The sequence below is a fragment of the Carettochelys insculpta genome, chromosome 8 (genome assembly GCF_033958435.1).
Source record: "Carettochelys insculpta isolate YL-2023 chromosome 8, ASM3395843v1, whole genome shotgun sequence".
In the NCBI taxonomy this organism is placed as follows: domain Eukaryota; kingdom Metazoa; phylum Chordata; order Testudines; family Carettochelyidae; genus Carettochelys; species Carettochelys insculpta.
The window spans coordinates 56,873,494-56,899,943 of record NC_134144.1 but is presented as its reverse complement, the minus strand read 5'-3'; the positions used below and the strand labels follow the sequence as shown (position 1 = coordinate 56,899,943).

General features: G+C 40.3%; 1 protein-coding gene across 1 annotated transcript in view; it reads left to right on the top strand.

Moving 5' to 3' along the window:
* The window catches only part of THSD7B (thrombospondin type 1 domain containing 7B), a 440,276-nt gene that overhangs the window by 367,097 nt on the left and 46,729 nt on the right, over nt 1-26,450 (top strand). The window contains exons 15-16 of the mRNA XM_075001414.1: nt 15,632-15,765; nt 17,017-17,170. Coding sequence (XP_074857515.1) covers nt 15,632-15,765; nt 17,017-17,170 — 288 coding nt within the window. The remainder of the gene's footprint in view (nt 1-15,631; nt 15,766-17,016; nt 17,171-26,450) is intronic.

Genomic DNA, 26,450 nt, shown 5'->3' with positions numbered 1-26,450 from the left:
TTTTAGCATAGCATGTTGGTTTGCTCTGCTTGTCATCACACTCAGCCTGACCGTCTTAAGCACAGGAAGCCACATTTCTGCACACCGGCTTTAGGCCTTATCTGTGTGCACATGTTGCACCAGACTTTGCCCAGGCCTAAGCTTGCCTAGTCACATGCTTGTTCTTTGATCAAGACAGAGCCATGCAGGCTCCCCCACACTCCACCCCTTGACCAAGTCAACCTTATGTTGATAAAAGGATTGAGCAGGAATGTAATGGCTCAACTGCATTTGGATGTGGGCAATGAATGACACCATCCATATTGTGTACAAACACGAGGCCAGCCACAAACTGACCAACAATGCAATTAGGCCACCTAATATTATGATAGCATGGGTTAATACACTTATAAAGTGCTAGCTGTGTGTGAATACAGGAACTCATCTCACCTGTGCTCTCTCATCTTACCTACTTTTCCCCAGTTTCCTTTCATCCAGCAGACATACATACATGGACTTGTCTGCTCACAGTAATAGTACCAAGACTCTCTTCTCTTTCTCTTCATATGTGCTGAAGTAGGGCCTGGTAGTTCGGGGTACATCTGTACTGCAGTGAGACCACTGCAGTTGGCCTGTGCCACCTGACTTGGATTCAGAGGATTTTAGCTACAGGGCTGTTTCTTTGCAGTGTAGATGTCCAGGTTTAGGTTGGAGTCCTGTCTTTAGGACTCTGTGGTGTGGGAGGGTCTCAGAGCTCACTCTGTGGACACAGTAATGGAACAGCCCTGCAACTTGAGCCTCTGGGACCAAAGTCAGTTGGTTTGAGCCAGCTGTGGGTTTTTATTTTCAGTATAGACATATCAGAGCCATATTGAGAGAGGCAAGACAGGGGTGTGGTCTTGAGCCAGGGGGTGGAGTCGCAGAAGGGAAGAGAGCCAGGAGCTGCTGGTGCTGACCAATGGGAAGCAGATTAAAACACTGCAGTCTGTTATTTACCAAAGGGCAAGGAAACACACATGGTATTTACTAACTGAAGTGGGACAGAGATTGTCAGGAAGAGGCAGGGGGAAGACGTAAGAATCCAGATGAAGAAAACTGCAGCAAAGAGAGGGTTTGTTCTTTCTGAATTATTTGTTGATGCTGCTGTTTTCAATTCTCCACTGGCAAGGTAAATAACAGCATGGAGAGTCCATAGGATATGGTCAGCACTGCTTGGTTTCAAATCCTTTCACTGCCATTATTTTATGGCTATAATTAATGTAATACCTATTCAGATAATGTAGTAGAAGAGAGTGTTGCCCTTTCTGTGGAACCCTGACATGTTTCCAGTCCACAAGTATAGTTTGCACCACAAACTTCATTGTAGCCCTCTTACAATCCTTGCATGTAAATTAATTCCATCAATCACATTTCATATCAAGACATTTGTATTTTCAGTAGTTTTAGGGTGGCTCCATAGATTTATTCCCCAGTTCATGGTTAGTAGATAATTTTATAGTCCTGTGTTAAAAACATTGATTTATGTATTCAGAGATTCTAAGGACAGACAGGCCCGTTATAATAATTTTTCTTAACTTCCTGGATAACACTGCTTGTAATATTTTAATCAGTAATCTCTCCATCAAGCCAATAACTTTAGCTTCGGGTACAGCATAACTTTTAGTAAGTCGCCCCTCTTGATTTAGGTGGGGAAACAATTCCACCACACCTTTAGGGAACTTGTGCCACCAGTTACTTGCCCTCTTTGTTAAAAATGTGTCCCTTATTTCTAATCAGAATTTGTCTATCTTTAGCTTTCCATCATAGGATCTTATGTCTTTATCTGCTAGATTAAAGAACCCTCCTCTCTGCTTTCAGACATCTTGTATCTGTGTAGGCACCTACTGACCATCATCAACTCATTTGTTAAACCTCTCTTGGATAAACTAGAGACTGAGCTTTTTTACGGCCTCACTCTTTTCTAGACCTTGGCTCAATTTTGTAACCTTTTCCCAGAACCCTTGAAAGGATCAACTTCATTTTTGAAAACTAAGCAGAATAAGGGGATTTCGAAATGTGTGTGGACCTTTCAAAAAGGACCCCATGTAGCTGCACCGAGCTGAGTTCGGAAGCGCCCTAATGCTAATGAGGTGCTGAATATTCAATTAGCATGGCCATTTCGAAGATTTGTGCCCACGTAGATGCACCCAAAGAGTAGCAAGTTGTGAGCAAAGATCCAAAAGATCTAAATACAAAGGTTTTCCTCTATGGGTTGGTGGGTACAGAGCCAGTTTTCCATTACCCAGTATCTCAGGAGACAATATGTATGTATTTTGTCACATATTCCCTGTAAGATGCCAAGGTTTATTTCTTGGCTCCAGAGAGCCTTCATTTTACTAACTAAATTTATTTGATGGTGAGCAGGTTGAAATAGGAACAGCGTTTTTCTCTGCAGCACATCAGCCTTATATAGCACATGATTTCGGTGAATAAAATTAGGCTTTTTCATGCTTAACTCCTATTCAGCTGCAGCTACTTATATGATAATAGAGCAATCCAAGAAGCCCTATTATTTGTCAGACTGTAAAAATTTTAGAACAACCGTCTGACTGCCGCAGAGCTTTCAAATCTATGCAAAAACTTTCATTCAGCTAGTTTATCATGAATGTGGCCTCACACCAACAACACAAAGAAATCCGTATTGCCTAAAATTGCGCAGAAGAAACTACTGTTGTTAATAGCATCTCTAGAGGTAGTACTGACAGCTGCCAGATCTGGAAGTAAGTCAGGTGCATTTGCTACACTAACAAATACCCAGGTTTCTAGAGGTACCAGGCTAACAAATACCCAGGTTTCTAGAGGTACCAGGCTAACAAATACCCAGGTGTCCAGCGATACCTGCTCTTCTCAGACAGATTCCTGCTTCCAAGCAAGAATAAATCTCTGCTCAACATCTACTTTCTAACCCCATGAATAGAGGGGCGGGGGTGCATTAGACTCACAGGCTTTAAGACCAGAAGGAACTGGGAAAATCAGGGGCTATGGGGTTCTGAGGTTGGTGTTAATGCTAGTGAAGTTGTTGCAAGCTATCTACTATCTGCATTTCACTGCCAGTGAGCCTCTGTTCAGATGGTGTATTACCTCTCTTCTTCTCACTCAGTGGCAAATGGATAAGGGGACAGAAGGGGGCTCTGGGAGCTAGCCTTTCTAGCCCTTTGACTGAAGAGGGAATAGCCTTGTGAGTTGGCTTCCACTTTTGCTCTGACTACTGGAGATAAGCAATCACTTTTTGTTGCTGAGTGTGCATGAAACCTAGGAGTCATTTGTACTGCTTCTGCTATGTCCAGTCAAGTATCCACTCTCACAGTCCCCTGTGTATGTATTTGAGAAATGAGCCTATGACTAACACAGTCTCTCCTGCTTCTTGGTAGGTGTATTATCAGTCCCACAAACCCCAGCTTTACATTTCTGGTGTCCAAGACTAAAATCAGGATAAGAAAGAAGCCTATATATACCTTTATCTCATATAATGCGTGAGGACAAAATGCTGATAAACTACTTAGGATGAGTTTGCTGACTTCTTTTGGAGGAGTTTGATATGTTTGTGCTCTATACCCTGGAATGTAATTTATGTGATCACATTGCATCTTTAGTAAAGCAGAGATGGAAACAGAAAACCTAAATTTCTGCACCATTTAATGCTCTCTACTAATAGCATGAGGAAGTGCTCTCAGAGCAGTAGCCAGGATAGTCTGTAGCTTCACAAAAACCAAGCAGTCCTGTAGCACCTTAAAGACGAACAAAATTTATTTGATAATGACAAGTGGGTCTTACCCGTGAAAGCTCATTACCTAATAAATAACGTTATTAGTCTTTAAGGTACTGCAGGACTGCTTGGTGTTTGTGAAGCACGAAGAATGTAAAATACTGACCTCAATCAAAAAGGGGGAGTCAAAATGCAACACATTACTGTACTATAGAAAGACTCCAAAAGCATCTAAAAACCAAGACTTTTTAAGGGTGATGCTATCTCCCTGTCCCAAATACGAGACAGAGAGTGATACATGGGGAGGGGCAGCTCCTCCTGGCTCCCACAAGCCATGGGGAGCCAGGAACGAGGCAGCAGCTACCCGGTCTCCCTGAGCCCCAGGCCACAGCAGTCCTCAGCACTCCTAGGAGCTGCAAGAAAGTGACAGGGATGGGGCAGCTGTGGCATTTCCCTGCCTCCCGTTCCCCGAGCCTCAGCAGCAGGGATGGGAAAGCCATGGTGCTTAGGCCCCCTTCCTTGCGCCCTGAGGAAACAGCAGGAATGGGTAACCGTGGCACTTTCCCCCACCTTCCCCATGCCTCAGGGAAGCAGCAGGGAGGGGGCAGCTGCCCGTGCTCCCCCAACTTCCCCAAGCCCCAGAGTAGGGGAAAGTAGGCTAACCAGCAGGCTTCAGAAAATATGTGACAATTAGTCCCTTTCCAAAATAAGTAGGGATGCAAGTATGGGACCATACCACCAAAAACAGGAAAGATGGTCACCCTCGACTTTATTAATGCTGTAATGTGGTTGTGAGTTTTCTTTGGTTCTGCTATGTTGTGAATAGTCTATGAGAACCAAATATTGCATCCCCCAGTGCCAAGACTTCTACATTGCTGTGGAAACTTAATTCAAAGTATTTCTCAAAAGGAAAAGTAACTGAAATACTCCTGGGATAGACATTTCTGTCCACTAGTTCACTGTCACGCTCTTATCTCCTAGTGTACGCATGCACAAAGAAGATGGTCATATGGTGCTATTGCTGCTCACTGCCTCTTTTAAGTTTATTTCCTGGAACAGAGGACTTGACCATTGAATCCAAAGTTCTTTAGCTCCTAGCCCAGCTGAGGTAGGCTCATCGCCCAATCAAAATGCACTTTGTTTTGAAGGAATGAATTTACTGCGTGGAGCAACACTGTGTACACATGGGCACTCTCAGAACCGCAGCAGAGTTGTAGAGAGATTTCCGAGGAGCTGCACCAGCTTTGAGCTTCTGGGGCACTTCGATATGTCCGCTCCTCTTGAAGCATCATTAAAATAATTGCAGTGGGGACTTTGTGCTGTCCAGATTGTATTAACAGGAGCTGATTATGTGCTGTTCATTTTGGCATACTGTTACAGTGCGATTTCCTCCAGACTACAAGACAACTTTCATGGACATTTAAGTAGTTCTGCAACTGCACTGCCAATGTGTTCCTCACAAGTGTAGGTGTAAGCTCTCGCTACATGACTGTTTTCTTTTTGAATATTGGTGTACAATAAATCCATGTTGCTGAATTTTTATTGTTCAGTTTTTTCTGTAAGGCATCCATTTTGTACTCATTGATTAGTATGCATAGAGATCTAGCACTATTTGATAAAGCACAGCTGGCTGTTCTGCCTGATATATATTCTAACTATATCTATATGCTACAAAAAACACAGAATCACCTAATTAAGATTTACATGTTTACAAGTTTTTAATTTCTATTGTGATTGGTATTCTGTAATTGTGGGGTTTCTCATCACATTTCCAGTTAAGCTTTATGGGTTGTTTTCCCCTAAAGCCTTAATCTTGAAACTCGTTTATGCTAAGCAGAAGATACTTGAATTCATCTTCTTCAGCACAGTTATGCTTTTGATTCATCCACAGATATATATTTGATTTCACATTAGTGGGGGGGCGCGTTCCCTAAAAGACAGGAAATCCAGGAATTTTGATACAAACTTACATTGTAGAAATTTTATATTTAAGCAGGTTTTCTGCTTTTTTCAATACAGTAGCTGAACTAATTAATATACAATTTTCTCTCCTTTCTGCTTGTCATGCCCTGCTAACATGGATATCTACAAAGGCTCAGGTTGGTGTTGCAATCTGTCTTGATCTTTATTGTTCTCATTTAGTGGAAAGGAACATTGATGTTCTCTCCATTAGTCAGCTTTTCCACCTCCTCCCTTTAAGGCCAAATCAGATTTTTGTGTAACTAAGAATGATCCAGAAAAGCACCACATTCATTTGTTATTGCTGAATGCATGCTTCTGCTTCAGCAAATTTTGTTGTTTCAAAACACAGAGTGTTTTCATTCCTATTTCCTTAAATTTGCTATGCTTGCCTTGCTTTCTGACAGGGAGAAAGCAAAAGCTCCTATATCTGGTGACTCTAGAATCAGCAGATGTACAGATACGCAACAGATTCTCACAAATGCATCTGCACCATAGTTTTGGCCTTTGTATCTAGTGACACAGTAAAATGTATCTGTGCACTGAACATGCTGGTGAGAATTGGATATCCCATTGCATGATTCATTACTGCAGTCTAGAACCACCACTTTTGATTAAATAGTTTCCTGATAGTGAATTATGTGAGTGTGTGTGTCTGTAATATGTCATCTCAATTTCTTCAGAATAATTGAAGATTAAATTGCTCTACATTGGGTTTGTAGCTAGTAGTACTGCTTTACCTACTCTCAGAAATCTAGGAGCTGATTTTGCCAGGTGTTGAGCATGCCACTCTCTGCTCGGCACCTTTTAGGAGAAGGCTCATAGTTATAGTAAACCTCTAATGCTCCTCCTGTGTGTTTTCTTGTTTGAACTATTATTCAGTCATATAATACATACAAAAATTGTTAGGTCTGAAAACATGGCTAGTACTCTAATAAGCAATTCATATTAGTCCTTGGGGGTTAGCCAATAAGTGGAGTTAAAGTGAATTGCACTGCCCTGAGGGAATTCTACTTCTTAACATATCAGGTCTGTGGAAGGCAGAGAGCCAGTGTATTGAGAAGGTCGTGCTCTGTGCGGACAGCACAGCAAGAAAGGTGCCAGCTGCTATAATTCTACGGTTACATCTAATGTGGGAGGCAATGTAGCTAACTGACTGGAAGCCTGTTCATACGACTGCTGACAGAGCTTTAGGGTCTCATAACTCTTGCTGCTGCTAATTAGAGAGATGGAATTTACTGAAGTGAACAATCACTTAGAGAATATTTGCTCGATATTTTCAAGTGTAATTACACCAATTTCTTATTTTAATTTCCAGTAAAAATGTCACATGTTAGCATAATACAGCTGGACATCTTTTGTGTGTGCTCAGCTTTACAGAAAATAGAAACAGATAGCATTGCTAAATATGAATTAATAAACCTTGGTCAGTGTGATGTTACTTCCATAAGTACCAGCCATAATAACTGTGGTTCAGTAGCTCTCACTTCAATTAACTCTTTAAACAAGAGTTCCAGTCATTGCACTTATGAATTTGAATTACAGAAATAGCTGTCTTTGCATATTTAATGATCTATTAGAAGAAAATGAGAGACTGACTAACAGACTAGGGGTTTCAAAGTTGGGCAAAAGGATTAGATGAGGAAAAAACACTTTAATAATATGCTGAAGGATAACTGGTGTTCAGTTGTCTCTAACAGCATTTTACAGTGTCTTCATTTTCTAGTCCTCACTTATCGATCACTTAAAAAACCATCATTTTGTACAGTAGCATTACAGTAACTTCTTCTGTTGATGGCTTCACCAATAAATGTCTTCTCAGATTTGCTTCTGTTTTCATTGTAAAATGAGGGTGGGCTGGTGGTTAGGGCAAGAGCCAGGGAATATGGCATTTCAGCATTTGAGTCCCAGTTCTCATATTGGCTCTCTCTCTAGTTTTGGGTAAATCACTTAACCTCTCAGCCTGTTTCTTCATCTGTGAACTGGGAATTATCGCAGGTTGCTGTGACTGTTACAGTTTGATAGTCTGGGATGGAGGGAATTATGACTGGATTCATGAATGTTTCCCCCCACCAAACCCCGCCCCCAACTTTCCTCTCTCTGGGAATCCCTATGAAGCCCATCAGTGGTGCTACCCACTTGGCAAAAAAGGTTGCTTCAGACCAACCTGAAATGTCCCTCCTTTGGGAGGGCTGAGCAACATCCTGCATGGGGAGCTGGAGAATGGAACTGGGAATTAACCTGGTTGCTCACACTGTAGTCATGTGTACTCAGAAGAGTCATCACGCTGGCCTTTGGTCTTGGTTGCTTATTTGATGATACATAGATATTGAGGTAACATTGATTTCCCTTTCATCCACCATAATGTTTTGAATGCCTGGAGGGTCACTTCAGTTTCTTTTGTAGGTTTTCTGTGAACTTAGCTGGGCAGCAGCTGAGGTTTTAGTAACTTTTATTAAGCTGATGAGTGATTCTCCTTGATCCTTACCATAAGGGCTGGTCAGGTCTTGCTTCAAGTGTATGTTAACGAATGAATGTGCTTTATTTGTTTTGCACTGATATGTGATAATATTTCTTGTTCTGTAGAATTATTGGGACAAATCATCAGCATTTATATGAAGATGTTCATGATTTTTAGTAGTTTCAAATCAAATTTTATCAAAATCTTGACTTACTCACTATTTTAGTTTGTTCTTATCCTTATTCTAATAGTCAGCTGAAGCAATACCAAGCTGTACCAACAATACCAACCCAGATGTTGAATAACAAAGTAAATGGCTGAACTATTGGCTATCAGTAATCCATAGCCTAAAAATGATTTGTTAATGTAGTTTGGAGACATATTAATAGCTAATGCATTTTCAGAAGTCCTGGTTAGTACTGAAACTATCCTTACAAACTATCCAGAGTTAACATTGCTCTGTACTAGCTTCTAAGTAAGTAAATAAGAGAAACCTACCAGCTCATCACATAATTTTTTTCAGAGATTAATGTATTTTAAGCTTGAAACTTTTAGTGACTTCATTCAGGATTGTGTGAAATAACATTTGTTAAAAAGGTAATATTTTCCCTTCAACTGTGTAGCCTAATTGGGCCCTAATTCAGTTAAACATTTAAGCATGTACTTAGATTTATCCAGGTTCAGGAAAACAGTTAAACCAAGTAATTGCTTCAATATTTTTAATATTAATTAATATTATTGTAGCACATTGATGTGCTTTACCAGTTTGGAGTCTTAATAAATTAAGGCATAGAAAAAAAAATTTGTTTTAAAAAAAAGGCTTGTCTGAAGTTGAATGAAGCCAAAAGACAAAATATGTGCTAGTTATTGACCAAGACAAAAATGATTTCTCATGCTGATAGAAACAAAATCAAGTAAAAAGAAAAATCTCATGAAATTTGGATGAACAGAGATTGTTCAAGATCAGCACCTAAATAGGACCTGTAGGTAATCCCTGTGTGGCTGAGCTCAAAGCGTGTTTTGTAAATCCCTCCACCCCGGCCCCCGGCGTGACAAGCTGAGTATGCCTGTTAAGGATACAAAACATCACAAAAGCTGTAGTTCCCAATTTGCTTTAGTCCCAGTCATGTCAAGTTGTCTCTGAAAAGCACATTGACCACTGTTCAGATCTAAAAAAGTGATTTGGGCCCTACATGGACTTTTATTGTAGGAAAAGATGAGTCATTACAGACCAATTCAGTCTAACAGCTGCCTCCTCTTGAACTTTGGGCACTGGGGGAAAGAGAGTAAAGTGAATAAAAAAAGTGAAAATCTTGACTGCAAAGTCTTGGTAGAGGTGCTTAATATCTAAGTTCAAACTTCCTTGCCACCAAGTGCCTTTGGAAATCAGAGCAAATCCGTTCACTCTCTGACAGAACTAGATTATGTAGCTCATACAGCTTTTTAGTTTTATTCTAAGTGGTCCCCACAGCTTAAAAGTACATTTGTATTTGTTAGGTTCTGGCTATTTAAACACGATAGGTCCACTCTATCCCTGGTGTAAGATCATTGGCATAAGAGTTTACACCAGAGATGAATTTGTCCCATTTTGTTCAAATGAATAGCATACAGGGTGCCCTCAGGGTTCCAGTCATCTGCTACATGATCAGTTTAGTTGTTCTAATATAATAAGCAGATATCGACTTCTATTGCGGTGAACATGAAGATTTACTGACTGGAGAGCTGAAATATTGACTAAGGCAGAGCCTGAGTCGATATTTACCTTGACAGACACTAAATCTTGATGTTCTCTGAAATATGATTTCCAGAAGTACTGAGCCCCTGCAACTGCAGGCTCTTGCTCTCTCAGGTATCACTGTTATTTTTTCTAATCATTCAGATCACCTGTGTGAGCACACCTATCCCTATAGGTGATCTGGTAAGTAAGTTAACACTGCTCTGAGGAAGTAAACAAGGGAATATGATCAACTCATCACATAATTATTTGTCGGTGTTCATGGGCTAGGGTATTTCTTCAGTGAGTAACTCAAGAGAAAATACACTGATTAATAATGTTTCTGTGCATTATAATAAAATACTTAATAACACTTTAAAAACTGGGAGTTGGGCTCACATTTCTTAGGTTACATCCATATTTCCTGAAAGATAGACCCAGTCAGGGCTGATCTCTTTGTGTTCAATTTAGTATGCCTAGTGGGGACTGACTTCTAGGTCTCGTGTAGACTTGCCCTTAGGTAAAAGTATAATAGTCTGGTTCCATATAAATCAAGGCAGCTTTTGTATTTAAATCCTTTTATTCACTCATGTATGACCTTTTCAGATACCATTTACCTATATTAAGGTAAAGAAGACCCCAATGTGTCTTTAGGTTAGTTATAGATGAATTTCAGAAAGTTTAGGTTTGATTGAGAACGTACTATATATTTTTCTTCTTTATCTGCAATCAATCTCTACTCTTCTCCTCACCCTGCAAAATGTGATTAGGATCTCAAATGTGTATGAGTTTTTAAAAGATTTATGGTGCTTCCTGATTCTTATTCTCCCATAAAGACCAAAAGTGAAATACAGACCCCATATAAATCAGGGTCAGAACTTACATTGATTTCAGTGAGACATTATTTCACCCCATAAAGACAGAATTTCTTGTGGTATCTTTGCAATTCTAACAACAACAAATTCAGACAAATAGTTAAGCAAGTATTTTAGAAATGTCAAAAGGGTTAGTCTGGATTCATTTCTAGAAGGGAGCAAACGTGTGGGGCAAATTCCTGCAGAATCATAGGGCCATTCTGGCAGTTTTATACGACCTGGAAATCTTTTGTGCCTCAGTCACTGGTTTGTAGCTCCCCTCCATCAACAAAGTGAAGCAATTCAGGTCCTCAGTCAGGCCCATGATTTAGAAGTAAAGAAAGATATTGGAAGTTTTTAAAAAAAAGTAATTGCAAGCCCTTCTGGGGCTTCCACTCCCATTCTGCACTAAGTGATAGGGGTTAGGATGACTATTTATCACCTTTTTTTGTTCCTTTCCTTGGGTAGCTGAACTGTGCTGCTAGCGCAGTGTAATGTACTACTATACCTGTAGGCTTTGTGAATATATTTTCACTGTGCTTTGGTTGTGTAAATCCAGGGAAAGCTGGGAAATTAGAAAAATAATGTGTGTAAACTATTTTAATAGTTTTGGTTATACTTCACATAGGAAGTGTAGATGGTGGTTGTCAAAGGCTTTATCATCTGCTTTATAGTGCTTCAGAGAATACACAATTAAACAAACTCTCTGAAAGCCTGAAAATATATAGAGTAACACAGCTGAGCCATAATCTCTGGGCAACCCAGAATGAGGAGGTTTATTCTTTTGATCTTCTTAAACCATGTAACAATAAGCAGAAGATGTGAACTTGAGACCCTCCTGCGGATGCAAAGAGGAAAATAATCAGCATTGATTAAAAATATAGGCTTGCTAGCAAAACGAGAGAGTAGAAAATGATCCTGTTCCACTGTGACAAGGAGCACAACTTGTTACCAAGGTACACTACATGATTTGTGAAGCTGACATCAAAATTCCAACACCACTACCCTCCCTTTAAAAATGTCTGAGTGCAGACCCATACGCAATCCCACAGAGGTCAACATCAGTTTACAGGACAGGACCTTGAACGTAAAAGCAAGTGTAAAGTGTATATTGAAGTAGGGGATTCTGTTGACGTGTTAGTAGACACTAGGAGCATGCATAAATCTACTGAAGTTCTCCTAACCCATTATGACAGGTCTTTAACTCACCACTAGATGCAGGGGAAGATGGAACAAATTTAGAGGGGAGCCCTTTCCCCTGAGGATGTGGCTATGTCCTTTTGCCTGGTACTTGCTGGATTGGACAAATCATGGCCTTTAGCCTAGGGGCTGAACACTGGAGATGCAGATTTGGGTGAGCCAACATCAGCCATTGATGCTGATGGAGACCAGGGAAGCAGGTGTAGGAACACCTGGAAACAGACAATCAAAGAGGAAACCAAGGCCATAGGTGCATCCTATATCGTCTGAGAGACAGTAATTTAGGAAAAGAAGCCATTGTGGAGAACATCAAGACTCCAGTGTTCCTCCTCTGACATGCCCCCAACCCAGGCTGTTTTTATCTAGACATTCAGAAAAGCACTGAGACCTCTGGCTCCAGAATCTTCCCAGACACACCCTTCTTTCTAGAGATTTAAAGAAGCATTGATGTATCCTCACCATTGATGTGTCCTCACTGTGAGCATCTGATAACACCTAGATGTGTTAAATCAGGCATCACACCCTCAAACTGAAGTATCACTTCATTAATATTTTGTGACTAGTCCTTCTGCAATGAAATACTGAACAGAGGTTCAGCAACAGTTTGCAGGTAATCTGGCATGTTGCTGGGTTAGTCTTGCTTTGATTTTGCTTTTCCTGTCTATATTATTTGCCTCTACTCTGTGACAAGGCATGTGCATTTCAAGCCAAAAACTTGGGAGGTGACTGTTGGCCTTCAGTATCTCTTATATGATAGCAGACATTTTGTCATGGACTCTAACCTTGCAATAGTGAATTTTTCCACAACAAAAAACTAACAAATATGCCTCAGATTTATAAGTGCAGTCTCCTGGATATGCTTGGCAAATATTAAGTAAAGGCATCATTATGGTTAGCACAAAGAATCGTTATGCCCATTTCACAGCTGGATAAACTAACTCAAAGGTGGAGTGATTAGTTCAAGATCAAATAGTGAATCAGTGGCAGAATCAAGAAGAGAATGAAAGGAATTTGGCATCAAGCTACTTGCTGAAACCACTGGAACACATTGTGTCTATAGAGTTTTCAACAAGGGCATTTGTCATTCCTGTATGTTAATGAAGGTTCTAGGAGTTCCCCCAGTAAATAATAATTGGAAGGTTATATTCTTTTCTCATTGCATGTGTGTAACTCATTAATTAGAGTTAAGGTTAGGGAAAATGTGTCAGTATTATTGCTGACAGCCCACTCCTTACGTATGTAAGGAGGAATGTTTCGTATATACATTCCTTCTTACATATGATGTGCAATGATCTATATAAAAGTCCCTAACCACAGATTTAAGTAACACTAAATCTTATATATGTCAGTGCCTCAGGGTAAAGACATGGTGAGTGCCCATTCACAGGTTGAAGTGCAATGTGAGCTGATACTGAATTTTGTACAAGACCCCCCATCCCTCTGGTGGTAAAGTTGTAAACATAAATTTATCCCCCATCTTCAAAAACACCATGATAAGCATGCCACTGTAATGCCACTTGTCCTTATTTATGGTGGCTCTGTACTGGCATGTAGGTTATTAGATGGAAGTGTACTTTTCAGCCCTGGGAATTAGCATGAGTGAACCTGGACCATTGTTCTGTGCACACAGAGCTTGAAATATGACTTAGACTTAAAAATGTGCAGGAAGAATACATCCCACCCGTGAACTTACTTCTATTGCCCCTGAAATAGGGCCTTTGTTACATTCTCTCAGCCTGGATCCACAGGCTCAATAATCTGAGATTCGTTGCTTTTCCTTCTATTTTTATTCCTTTTCATTATTTTTAAATAGATACACTTCTTCTCTTACTCCTCCTATCATTGCCTTCTAAGCTGACTTCTTTGTTGCAGTTATCACCTCCTTGTTCTAACTGCTGTTGGCTTCTGACCCTCCCATTCCACTTTACTTCAGCTTCCACAGCATGAAATTATGGTTCTTTACTAGTTAATACCTTTCTATCCTCTCACCAGTCCTTTCTTCCATTCCTTTGTCTTCTTTCATTTTGTCCTCATGTTTTTTTTTCACTTTTCAGTTTCTCATTCCCCTGTCAGCAAAACCTGTGCACTGTATACACAGAGCTGCAGACAGGCCTACAGTTAAAATTAGTTTCTGACGTTGTTAAAGAGTACCTTAGGAATAGAAAATAAATATTATTTTCTTTTCATTTGATCTGCAACCAGCATGCAAGCACTGCACCAATCTTGTTTTCTATTGTACAGTACTTTATCTCTAGTCTACTCCCCACCCTTCCTCAAAAAAAAAAATTGCAAACAAGGCTTCCTTATTGTTAATGCCAGAACATGCTTGGCCATCATCTGCCATTTTTTAATGAAATTCTGAACAACAACAACAGTGTGGTAAAAGATTCTCATTGTGTAAGAGAAGATATGAGTTACAGTTATTGTAATTGTCAAAGCAGAGCTGTTCCCCAGCAGCAAGGCAAAGATTTCAGTGTGCTGGAGCACAATATCTTATATGCAGTCATTTTTTTTCTAGTATGGTGAACTGTGTTTCATAATGAGCAATTAAGAGCATTGTTTCTTAAACTGAGTTTCAATTATGCAGGCAAGCTGGATTTATTGGTCAAGTTCAGTGAAATACATCTAAAATAAATGCACAGGAAGCTACCCTTTAAATTATTCCTTGAAAGGTGTCCATGCATTTATTTGTTTAAACTTAAAATAAATTTTTACATAATATTTCTTAGTTTAGTGTTAATAATAGCTTGAGTAGCAGTTTTAAACTTTTTTTTCCAGAAGAAAACAGAGTTCAATGAACACACAGTAGTGTTTGCCTGAAAGTAAAGTGGCTGTTAGAGAAGATCTTATTTGAAGATTTTGGGTTAAAACATGCCCAGAATGCATATAATTTCATTTCTGTACAGTGGACAACTTATAAGGCCACACTAAATGCAAAATATAAATGCTGCTTATATTTCAGTTAGGCTACGTCTACACTAGCCAAAAACTTCGAAATGGCCATGCAAATACATATTCAGCACCCCATTAGCATGTGGGCGGCCGCAGCACTTCGAAATTGACGCGGCTCGTCCAGATGGGGCTCCTTTTCGAAAGGACCCCAGCTACTTCGAAGTCCCCTTAGTCCTATGAGCAGATGGGAATAAGGGGACTTCAAAGTAGCCGGGGTCCTTTCAAAAAGGAGCCCCATTTGGACGAGCCGCGCAGCGGCGAGCTGCGTCAATTTCAAAGTGCCGCGGCCGCCCTCATGTTAATGAGGCGCTGAATATGTATTTCAGCGCTTCATTAGTAAACTTCGAAACGGCCATTTGCATGGCCATTTCGAAGTTTTTGGCTAGTGTAGACACAGCCTTAGTCTTAAAGGACATCTAAGTATACGATATACTGTGTAATTGTGAGAAGGGACATCTGACACGTGTGAGGTATCTGAGCAAATGAAATTATAATGGAAATCTTGTTCAGGCTTTAGAAAATAGCTTTTTATTTAATCTTTTTTTTTCTAGAGATGCTACAGCCATATAATTCATTACATATTTGCACATCTTTCAGCAAGTCAATAATGAATCAATGAATTTAAACAACTTCCCCCGCTTTTTAGCATAACAAACATAATCCAGGGTGTTTTTCAGTGGTGTCCTTTTTATTGTTGTTTTCCTAAGGCATTTCTATGGAGATACTCAGTGGTTCAAATGAATAATTTTGATTCTTTTCCCTGGCAGGTGTATGAGGCAGTCCCATGTTATGCTGAATGCAATCAGTATTCCTGGGTAGTTGAACCATGGTCTCCATGCAAAATCAACAGTGAACAAAATTCCCTCCACTGTGGAGAAGGAATACAAACTAGAAAAATCAGGTACATGAAAAAAAAGGCATAATTATTTTAAATACAAAGAAGTTAAAGCTGTTTTTCATAAAGAAAAAATAACTGGATTTATGAAAGTGAACATTGACTGTCTCTCAGATGGAAAGAGGAGTGCATTGATAAAAGGTTTACAGATAAAACCAGTTTTATTCAGATGCAGTTTTATTCATAGTTCTAGAATTAAAAGTCAGAAGAGAGTACTAGATCATTTAGTATAACCACCTGTACATCATAGGTCACCAACACCACCGATCATCCACCCGCTAGTCCAATAAAATGAGATCAAAGTATTACACCCCACAGGAGACTAGGATATCATGAGCCATGGACAGAATAGGAAGGACGAGGGTTCAGCAGTGCCCAAGGCCCTTGCAATGTCTGAGAAATGATTACATGATATTTACTCAAATAATCCTGGTAAGTGACCCAAATCCACATGCTGTAGGAGAAGGCAAACATTCTCCAAGGAAACTGCTCATCTGTACTGACCCCCACATATAGTGATTAGTTAGGCCCTGAGCATGTGAGCAAGAGTCAGCCAGCCAAGCACTGAAGAAAGTGAACGTTATGATCATGACCTTTTTCGAATCATACAATGGCTAAAAAGAAACTCTTCCATTGAAGGGATATAGTGGAGCAGGCTAAACAACAAAACAATAGGGAAAAATGCATTCAGTAATATATTTTCAAGTAAAACCACCACATTGAGTTCACTGTGAGTTAAGTTTGCAAGTATTCAAACAATCTCTAGTTGTTGCTCCCCTATTTCCTACTGGTTATGAATATTATTCGTGATTATTTCTCCAAAAATGTCTGGATATGTGTTTATTATTTGATAGTCTCATCTTTAAATGACTGTCATATGGTCAGGGAACAGAAACAGTATCAGGTGATATTAGTGATTGACTATGCATATTGGCATGGCAACCACACAAAGCAAGAAGTCAAAATTAAAACCTTGCATCTGATTGCTTAAAATTATTAATTTATTATTGAATACTTATAAATAACAAATGTGTACAGGAAGTCAGCACTGGGTTAACACAGGTTTGAAATTAATTTTCTAAATTCACCGTTAATATTAGTTGTAACAAATAGTTTGATCAACTTTATTTTGCAGACCTGTGGTGTTTATATAACAGCTCCTTTGGAATAATGCAGATCTGTTGTCAATAAGCATCTTGGTTGTTCTATACAATAAAATGTTATTTACCAGCTGTGATAATTATTTTGTCTCTGTAGATGTGTAAATATTTCTGAGGGTGGTGAAGACGAGACTGTACCCATTACGCTGTGTGATCAGGCTGAAATCCCTAATGAAGCCCAAAGGTGTAATCTTTACTGTCCTAATGAGTGTGTAATGTCTGACTGGGGACAATGGAGCCAATGTCCGCAGGTAAATGGGTTTTATAGGGTCTCTTAAGGGAATGTTTTCTTGCCTGCTTCTCAGGTTCCTCTTCTTGAATCATTTTATGCTCCATTTATATATTACACGTCTTAGTAGAAGGATAACTGAGTTTCCAAGAGCAGCCAAGTTCATCTGAACTATGTAAATCTTGATGTTTTTAGATGTCAGCTATTCCTCCAAAGACTAAGCCTTAGAAAAACATCCTTAGAAAAACACATGTTATTTCAGACCAATGGCCAGTTTGTACCTCCATTGGGACTGGTTCCAAAGCAGGTATACCAAGGCTAGCGATGAGCAACTCCATGGCATATATTCTGCTACTCCTGATTCCCCAGGAAGCCCATTTGTGATAAGAGCTGGGCACAGGAAAGTGTTCCAGAAACAATGTTCCTTCTAATCTTTTCCATCCATATGCAGAATAAATTTGTTATGTGCACGGAGGTGTGTGCGAATGTCTGCCACCAGTCGACATGAAAAAACCTAGGTGTGTGCGCTCTGCTAACCAGCTGGGCTATACCCAAATCTCTGCTGAGCAGCCACCCAAGCATACATCTTACAGGGAACAATGTTCATAAGGGAGTTATCCAGTTCTCATAGTTATCAGCAGCTCAGCCACCACACAGGAGCCAGATGGCTTGGGGCAAGTCAGTGGTGCAGCTGAGAGGATAACTGCTCGTTCCCCCTAAGACTTGCAAAGAATTGCATTGCTGACTGGTGCTGCTTCCTTTCCCACACCTTGAAGCACTCTTGAGGCCATGTTTAGGATAGCAACTGGTAGGAAGGCTGTTGTTGAATGAACTTTAGTGCCATGAGCAAAGGAGAGGACTATGTGCTGTGCACAGGCTCAGGACATGATCCAAATGCCCCTGCTCCTTGCACGTGTGCGTGGATCCATGATGTTATCTCCCCCTTCAGCACCTCTCCCAGAGGAGGATGGGAAGAAACTCTGCAAGTTAAATCTTGTGCAGATTTCTGATCCTAGAGGGTATGATGTAGCAAAACATCTCTGATTCAGCAGTGTTGTGGGTCATACAGTAATTGCCCAGCTGTATCATTTTAACATAGAAAAATCAAGACAAGTTTTTAATGAACGTTTCTTGTGTAATTTACCTACATGAGAGCACTGTACTAAAATGGCAGATAAGCATGATTCCTGTGTTATAGGGTTCATTGTCAAAGTATGAACCACTGTTTGGCAAGTGTTCCTGTTATTGCAGGCACAGAGTGCTGGCTTCCACAACTAGGCAAGTTTCTCTACTTCCACATGCAGACACAGTCCATGGAGCCGTGTCAAATAAAAATTGTATTTTCATTCCTGTACTTCCCTGGGTGTAGCAGGGCTTAAACACAGTTTAATACTTGGTTCCCAACCCATATCTGTTTCTTGGACAGCTGTTCAAACTCACACTGTGATAGCAGCAGCTAGTCATGGGAGATGTCTTTTTCTTCACCAGTGAGTCTCTCCAGCAGCAGAAATTGATGCTTTCGGTGCTATCATGGAAAGACCTACTCTATATACTTTTTCTCTGAGTCTAAACTTAAGTAATGGACTCACCATTGGAAGATGCTAAATCAGAAATCTTAAAGCATTAAAAGGGTCAGCTCCAATTCAGTGAAAGTGAGGCCACTCTCTGCTGCTGGACTATGGTTTTAACTGACTATTGATTATCATCTGGACATTCCTATAGATATATAATTACTGCTTAACAGGCACATAAAATAATTGGTCTTTGTCTTGAAGACTTTGCAAACAGGGTCTGATGTTGCAAAAGCAACTAACAAATACAGTGCTTGTTGCTATAAACTGTCCCACTTGCTCAGTGGGTTACAAGACCAGATTTGCTTGCATCCTTGAATACTATGAACTCCCAGCTAAAACCAGCACAAGTATCTCTGCGAATGGGACTGTGTAGTAAGGTGGAGAGTGTCTGATTCCAGGCTGGAGAAGATCTAAACAGGGGAGGAAATACTGTGGAGTGGAATCATGGTGTATCATCCTGGCTGGTAAATCAGCTACTTCTTCTGCATTGTGTATGTTGGCCAAGACACTAGGGCTGTGTCTAGATTAGCTCCCAGCTTTGAAGGGAGCATGGTAATTAGGGTGTTGGGAAGTTACTAATGAAGTGCTTCTGTGCATATGCGGAGCTTCATTAGGCTTAATCTCCCCCACGGCAACTTCAAAGTGTGAAACTTTGAAGTGCCGGCTTGCATGTGGCTGCAGCACTTCATTAGTAGTCTCCCAACACCCTAATTACCGTGCCCCCTTCGAAGCTGGGGGCTAGTCTAGACACTGCCTATGTCAACTAGAGGAAATATAATGTTAATTTAAATGCACTTCAGTGAAGGAAATGCAGGGAGTTTATCTTTAGGAAGTTAAGTTCTACATTCATATTCCTGAATTGTATATGCCACTTGCTGAATAAGCTAATGATAGCTAACGGGTGGGAATATTAAATGTTACTTGTTTGGGTCTGAATCTTATTAAATGATGTTCCAAATATGATCTGCTAATCAAACAGAGACTGTTTTCTTCTGTCACTAAGCCCACCATTCAAGTGGTGACATGAAAGAGGATTCCTGTGGTAGAGAAGGTACTTTCATTCTAAAGAATAATAACTGGATCAAGTCTCAGGAATAATATTTTGAACTGCCAAATGCATGAGGTCTTATACGTTGTGCTGAAAAGAACAGAACTAGCCATCAGGTTTTGTTTCAGACAGGGACAAGGATTATTTTAGAAAGACTCAATGCAAGTCACTTTTTTATGAGCAGGTTGAAACTGAGAGGTTAAAACCCCTCCAACTTCTATCATTTCTGACTGCACTGCTACAAAAATTGCATGACAGCACCAGTGAATCAAAATTTCCAGCAAAGCTTCTTCCAGAGCAGTTCAGCTGCAGTAGTTAAATATCCTCCCTGACTCCAGTTTATCCAGAGCTTCCCTTTATTTGTCTTAGACCTTCTATTTATTAATTTCATTTGGTGACCCCTTAGGTCTTGTGTTATGGGAACAAGTAAATAACTTTTCCTTACTCATTTTCTCAACACCAGTCATGATTTTATAGACCTTTATGATATACCCCTTAGTCTCCTCTTTTCTAAACTGAAAAGTTCCAGTCTTTTTAATCTTGCCTCATATGGCAGCTGTTCCAAATCCTAAACACATTTGTTGCCCTTTTTCTAAACCAAGACATTCAAGTCCTATGCTATTTTGAGGAACACAGATACATAAAAAAACTCTCTTCCTGAACACCAAAGAGGACACTGTCTCCATGGGTAAAATTTTGAATAATGCTCACTATTGACCCCCTAACCTAGCTCCTGTTAAAGTCAGTGAGAACTTCAGTGAGAACAGAGCTAGGAGGACTCCGAGAACATTTGAAAACCCTACCATAGTATGTCATTTAGCAAAATAGCAGGCATTGTAGGTGGTACAGCCTCAATTCATGAGGTGCTGAATGCTCTTAACTTCCCAAAGAGTCGGACTGAGTTGAAGAGCTGAAATGAGAACTCAGGATTTTTCACTTGTTCCAAGGTCAAATAACATTTTACCAGTGGGAGTTCAAAGCCCTCTGAGACATGCAAAAAGTGGTCCATGCCTCACTTGTCAGAGCTATGAGACCATTTTGGAGACTTTGAGGAGGTGAGGCTCCTGAACAGAAAGGGAGTCTCTTGGTTTGTCTCATACATCAAGCCTATACTAAAGGGAAATATCATACTAAGATAGGGAATGTGATGATTTGAGTAGGGAACTGGGAATCAGGATGCTTCCATTCTCATTTCTGTTTGTTGACACACTTTGTGATCTTGGGAAAATCACTTAACCTCCTTGTATTTCAATTTAATCATTTCTAAAATATGTGTAATAGTAATACCTGCATATGTTGCTTGGAGGTTTAATTAAATGTTGGTTGTAAAATGTGCTGATATCCTTTGATGAAAGTGGCTATAGGGATGCAATTTTTATTAACAGCACACTGACAGACAAGCGTAGGAGCTGACAAGTCTTTTTAGCAGTACCGCTTTTGGGATAAAATGTTTGACACTACCAAGTAAACAAATCTCTATCAAAAACAAATCATGATAGTTTTACAAATTTCGAGAATAGCTGGTCATATTGACAATGCTGTTGTGACAGCGTATGTGGAGAAATTGCCAGTGCTTGAAGTGTATGTAGAAAAAGTGGAATGAAAAAACATTAGTTTGTACATTTTCAGTAAGGCCTCCACTATGCTTCCTGCATGTGCCCACATACATACATGTGCCCAAGTTTTGCAAGTGCGGATGCTTGCACAGGAGCAGCTTTTGAATGTTTAAAGAGTGCACCCAAGTATTTTATATCTGCAGAGTGCAGGCATTTGTTATTGTGACCACAGGTATCATTTACTCACAGATTAAGCAGAGCGTGAACAACAGTGGTATTTGCCTCTTCATGACATTTCAGCCAACATATTTCAGATAGTTTCAGATGGGTAGCTGTGTTAGTCTGTAGCTTCATAAGCAACAAGCAGGCCTGTAGTACCTTAAGGGCTAACAAATTTATTAGGCATGAGTTGTTGTGGCTAAGACCCACCTCTTCAGATGATTGGAGTAGGTCCACTGCTGTGGTGCAGTTGTGAGCCCTTTTAAAGAAGACATTGAAAATGATCACAGATTTAAGGTTTGCACTGTATTTGGGAGAACGAGGTACAGTCTGTGACAGGGTTAGGTCAGTGAGAGAGAGGCAAAACCTGGCAAAGGAACAGAGGATAACCTCAGGGCAGCGAGGAACAATTGAGCTGGGGAAGCAGCCAATTGGGCTGCTACAAACTAATTAGAGCCAGCTGAGCTCACTTGAGGCTGCCCTAGGACTAGTTAAAAGGCCTCCCCTGCTGGGAACCAAGGGGGAGAATGGACGAGGAGGTTTGAGTGGTGAGAATAGAGGAGGTGAGCATGGGTTAGAGGTCAGAGAAAGAGCTTCAGAAGTGCCAGAAGCAGTAAGTGGAGGCAAAAAGTCCCTACAGGGAAAGTTTAGAGCTTCCCTCTCCCCAGGCAATGGGTGCGGGGGAAGGGGCCTTCCCCCAGCCCCTTCAGCCGAGGGACATCGGGGCAGACTGCAGCTTGAGCCCATGGGACCTAAGCTGCCTGTGGGACGCTGAGCAGAGCCAGGGGTCTGCAGCCCAGGAGTGAGGATGACTGTACCACAAGTGATAGCTAAACTTATATGAAATTTAAAAAAATTGATTCACCAAAAAAAAAAAAAAAAGCATCTGATAAAATAGGTCGACCCACAAAAGCTCATTTCCTAATAAATAAAATTGTTAGTTTTTAAGGTGCTACAGGACTGCTTGTTTGTTTGGGCTTTTTTGTGCAGCTACAGACTAATTCAGATACCTTCCGAAACTTTTGTTTGTAAGATATATGTGCAACAGAGGTTGCTATTTCATTCCGTGTAATTTTCAACTTTCACATTTTTGGTTTATGTGAAAATGCAACAAAATAGCTGTTTTCAAAGTGAAAATGTGTGAAACACAAGTCTTTGGCTTCCAAAGCAAAGCTATTTGCACTTAGAATAATTAACTATGTGCAAGAAATAGAAGTATCTTTTATTCCAAATATTCATATACGTGTCAAAATTTTGAATTATAAGATTGTATCAAAATACAAAAGAAAATAAAGCTGAGACAGAACTTTTAGTACATATGAAATATTTATCACACAGTGATAGATTTTTGTGAGATAGGTTACCAGAATGCATTGTGGGAAATTGTGGACTCTCAGGATTTGCTTCTCCATTCCCATGATGTTTGTGGCTCCCCTGAGAACAGTCAGTGTTCATGAAAATTCGTAGCAGTTGACAGGACTAAATGGCCACCATATCATAGCTATCTCTGAAATGACAAACCCTGTGAGTCTTCGATTGAAAAATACTTGATTATTATTCTGGTCATGCTAGAATTCCTCCCCAGATACGTTGGCATACTGCATTCTCGTGAATTCATATGGTTTGGAAAATTACCAGTGGTAAATTCATTCCAGTAAGAGATCCACAGAATCATTACAGTTGGACACAGACCTCTTAAGACCACCCAGTCTATCCCTTGTCAATAAAAGATTATTCTCTGTGATGTACTTGTTCAGTGTAGTTTTATGTCATCTTCCTCATGTGGATTCCTAATCTTCAAGATGCTGTGTGCCCTTGACTCCTCCTGAAATCAGTAGGACATGAAAGTGGTCAGTCTTCAAACAATGGACTGCTCGACATTTCTTTCATCTGACATATTTGTAAAAGGCCTTTGTATACCTATCTAGTTATCATACGTTTTGGTAGTTTTTTTCCCTCTGTTCTTCCATTTTCCGGAAACCTTCTCTGATTCTAGAAAATTGTTTGTTTCCTCACTCACTCTTCTGTTTCAAGTGTGTTTTTGATTCATTTTAGGTATTTTGGCTACTCCATCTTGCGTTCTTATTTTCCCCAGTTGAACTGTAGGTGGTTGTACTTTGATTATCGTGCTTCTTAGGATTTCCCGCCATTGCTGCTCACTGGTGGATTTTAATACTTCCTCCTATTTTATGTTTCTCATTGTCCCAAAATGTGCCTTTCTGCAATCCCACACCTGAATGTTGCTTTCCATAATTCCATTCCTTTCATTGCTGACTTGGTGAGATCAAGATTACTCATTCTAAGTTTCCCTATTATTCAGACATTCTCCATGGACAAAGGAGTAAGTCCAGCCTGGCTCCTCCACTGGTATCTTTTGGTTCATAGAATTTACTTCTTAGAAACATCTGTGTAGTTTCAACACAACGACTTAAATTCAGTTCAAATTTAAAAAAACAGTTTGAAGCTTGCCTGTTTTGAAAAATCATTAAGAAATTAGATTGGCGTACAATAGGCTTTGGAAATTTCATATTAGTTCCAGTTACAATAATGTCTTCAGACATCATTTGATTGCTCAAAGAACCTGCTAAATAGTTCAGAAACTGAAATTCTGCCATCTCTGTTAAATATTCAGCAATCAAATAATATGCAATATCTGTAGTGTCTTGACAGTGTATTCATCTGACTTGGAAATGTAATTAATTGACTTCAATTGAATTTATCAAAGTATTCTTAAGCTGAGTTAATATGCAAGTTGTGCTGCAAGTCCCCAGAATAATTATCTCAATTTTATTTTGTTAGCTCTCTGCTATCATGTTGATAACAGTCATAGCCCCCATATAAAATCTGAGTGGCCTCCTTGTTTGCTTCAGCTTTTGGCATTGCAGTAAAGAGTCTGGAATTAGTTAATTATACAAGGTTATGTATCTGCTTAGTGATAGCAGCTGCTTCTGCTTCAGGGGGTGTTATCCACATGGATCAGTATCACTGATGGCACTATAAATATATAACAGTTAAATATTCTTACTCTCTTAAATCTGAATAGTGCTTAAATATGGACTGATTTGAAAGTGACAGCAAGAAATGGGGTTGGCTTGTACACTTGACAGGGCTTTAATTTTAGATGACAGGTATGAAGCCATGGTGATTGGAAATGCTTTCCCTGCAGAGGCTGTGTTAGGCAGCTGTATACATTACTGAAGTTTTCATCACAATTGATACCATGATCAGAAGTCTTTTCAGAGACTTCAAGGCACAACACAGAGACTGAAGTAATGGACTAAATAGACTTGAAACGATATTTCTGAAACTCGACATGGGCTATTCAAGTCCAGGGTGTGAGGTATTCTGGCCAGGGGACATGATGAGGAAAATTGACAGTACTTCTTTTGATGCTGTCCCCAGGTATAAATGAGTACAAGGTTCTGTGGTTTAAGTAATGGAGTGGTAGCCAAAAGTACTGGATTTCTAACCTCAGCACTGCCACGAACTATGTTCGCCTTGGGCAATTCACTTAGCCTGTCTGAGCCAAATGTTGACTCTGTTACACGCACGCCCACAGTGTTGAAATAAATGAAATTGTTTAAATATTAATGGGGTCAGAAGGTTTGCTCTCACTTTGTTTTCCCACTTGTTAGATGAGGAGATTTGCTCTAAAAGGATGTTATGAGGATTTAGCTAGTTAATATTTGTGTGAAGCACCACATAAATGTTAATTATTATTGCTAAATGCATTTCCTAGGGCTTCTTTTGTATAACTGTGCTGTATAGTCCAGCTTTCTTGCTTTATTTTAAAGTTTGCCTGGAAATTAGTGAGGAAGGAATAATTATTTTAATCCATACATGATAAATGAGCATATCAGTACCTTCTAAATAGGTACAGAATGCATAAAGCTCCACATGAACGGTATGGGCTAATACAGTGGTGCGCAACCTGCAGGTCACATGTGGCCCACTGGGGCTCCACCTGTGACCTGGGGATGAAGCACAAATCAGGCGATTTGTGACGCTCCAAAAGTGCTGGGAGGGAGGGGGAAGAACAGGGAGTGCAGGGTTCCAGTGTTGCAGTGCACGAGAAGGGCATGGGGGCAGATGGGCTGCGTGATGATGAATGGTTCATAACACAGTTAGAGCTTGTCAAAACCACTTGTTATATTGGCATGTTCTCTAGTCGGAGTTACACATCTTTCTGAGTGTTTTGTTAAACAGAAAGTAATTAGCCATGTATAGTGCAAACCACAAGTATTTCAATAAATTGAATGCCTTCGCTAATGTGTTACAGCTTTCGTATACTGCAGGCTTATGAGAGCCATATGAGACTCTAGATACATCAATAAAAACTCATTTATGAATCATAACCAAGTTTTAAATTGTTGCATAGGGTCTAGGAACTGTTGGATTTATGTTAGGAACACTCTAGAACATATACAGTAAACCCTCAGTTTTACAGACCCTGATGTAGTGGACTTCAGGAATGACAGACGTCCCCCACCCATTGTTCCCAAAGTCTGCTTGAGTCTGTAAAGTCAGCCCTCCACCCCCCCAAAAAAGAAAAAGAAGTTGAGACTTACCACTGCTGCGGCCTGGAGGCACCACCTCCACTGAAGCCGCCATGTGCTCCTCCCACCAGGGGTGGAGCGCATACATGGGCAGACTGGCACTCGCATAGCACCCCACCCCTGGTAGGAGGACTGCATGGTGGCTCCTACGGCGGCTCCTCCAGTCGTGTACAGTGAGGTGGCTCTGGCCATGTGCAGCAGGGTCCAGCGGCTCCTCCAGCGGTGGCGTATCTGGTGAGTGGCAAGTTTTTCGGTTTTTTGGTGGGAGGGGCTGGGGCTGTGGGAGCCTGGCAGGGGTGGGCGGGCTGTTAACCCTTGCATTTAACAGACTTCGGGGACTAGCGGACAC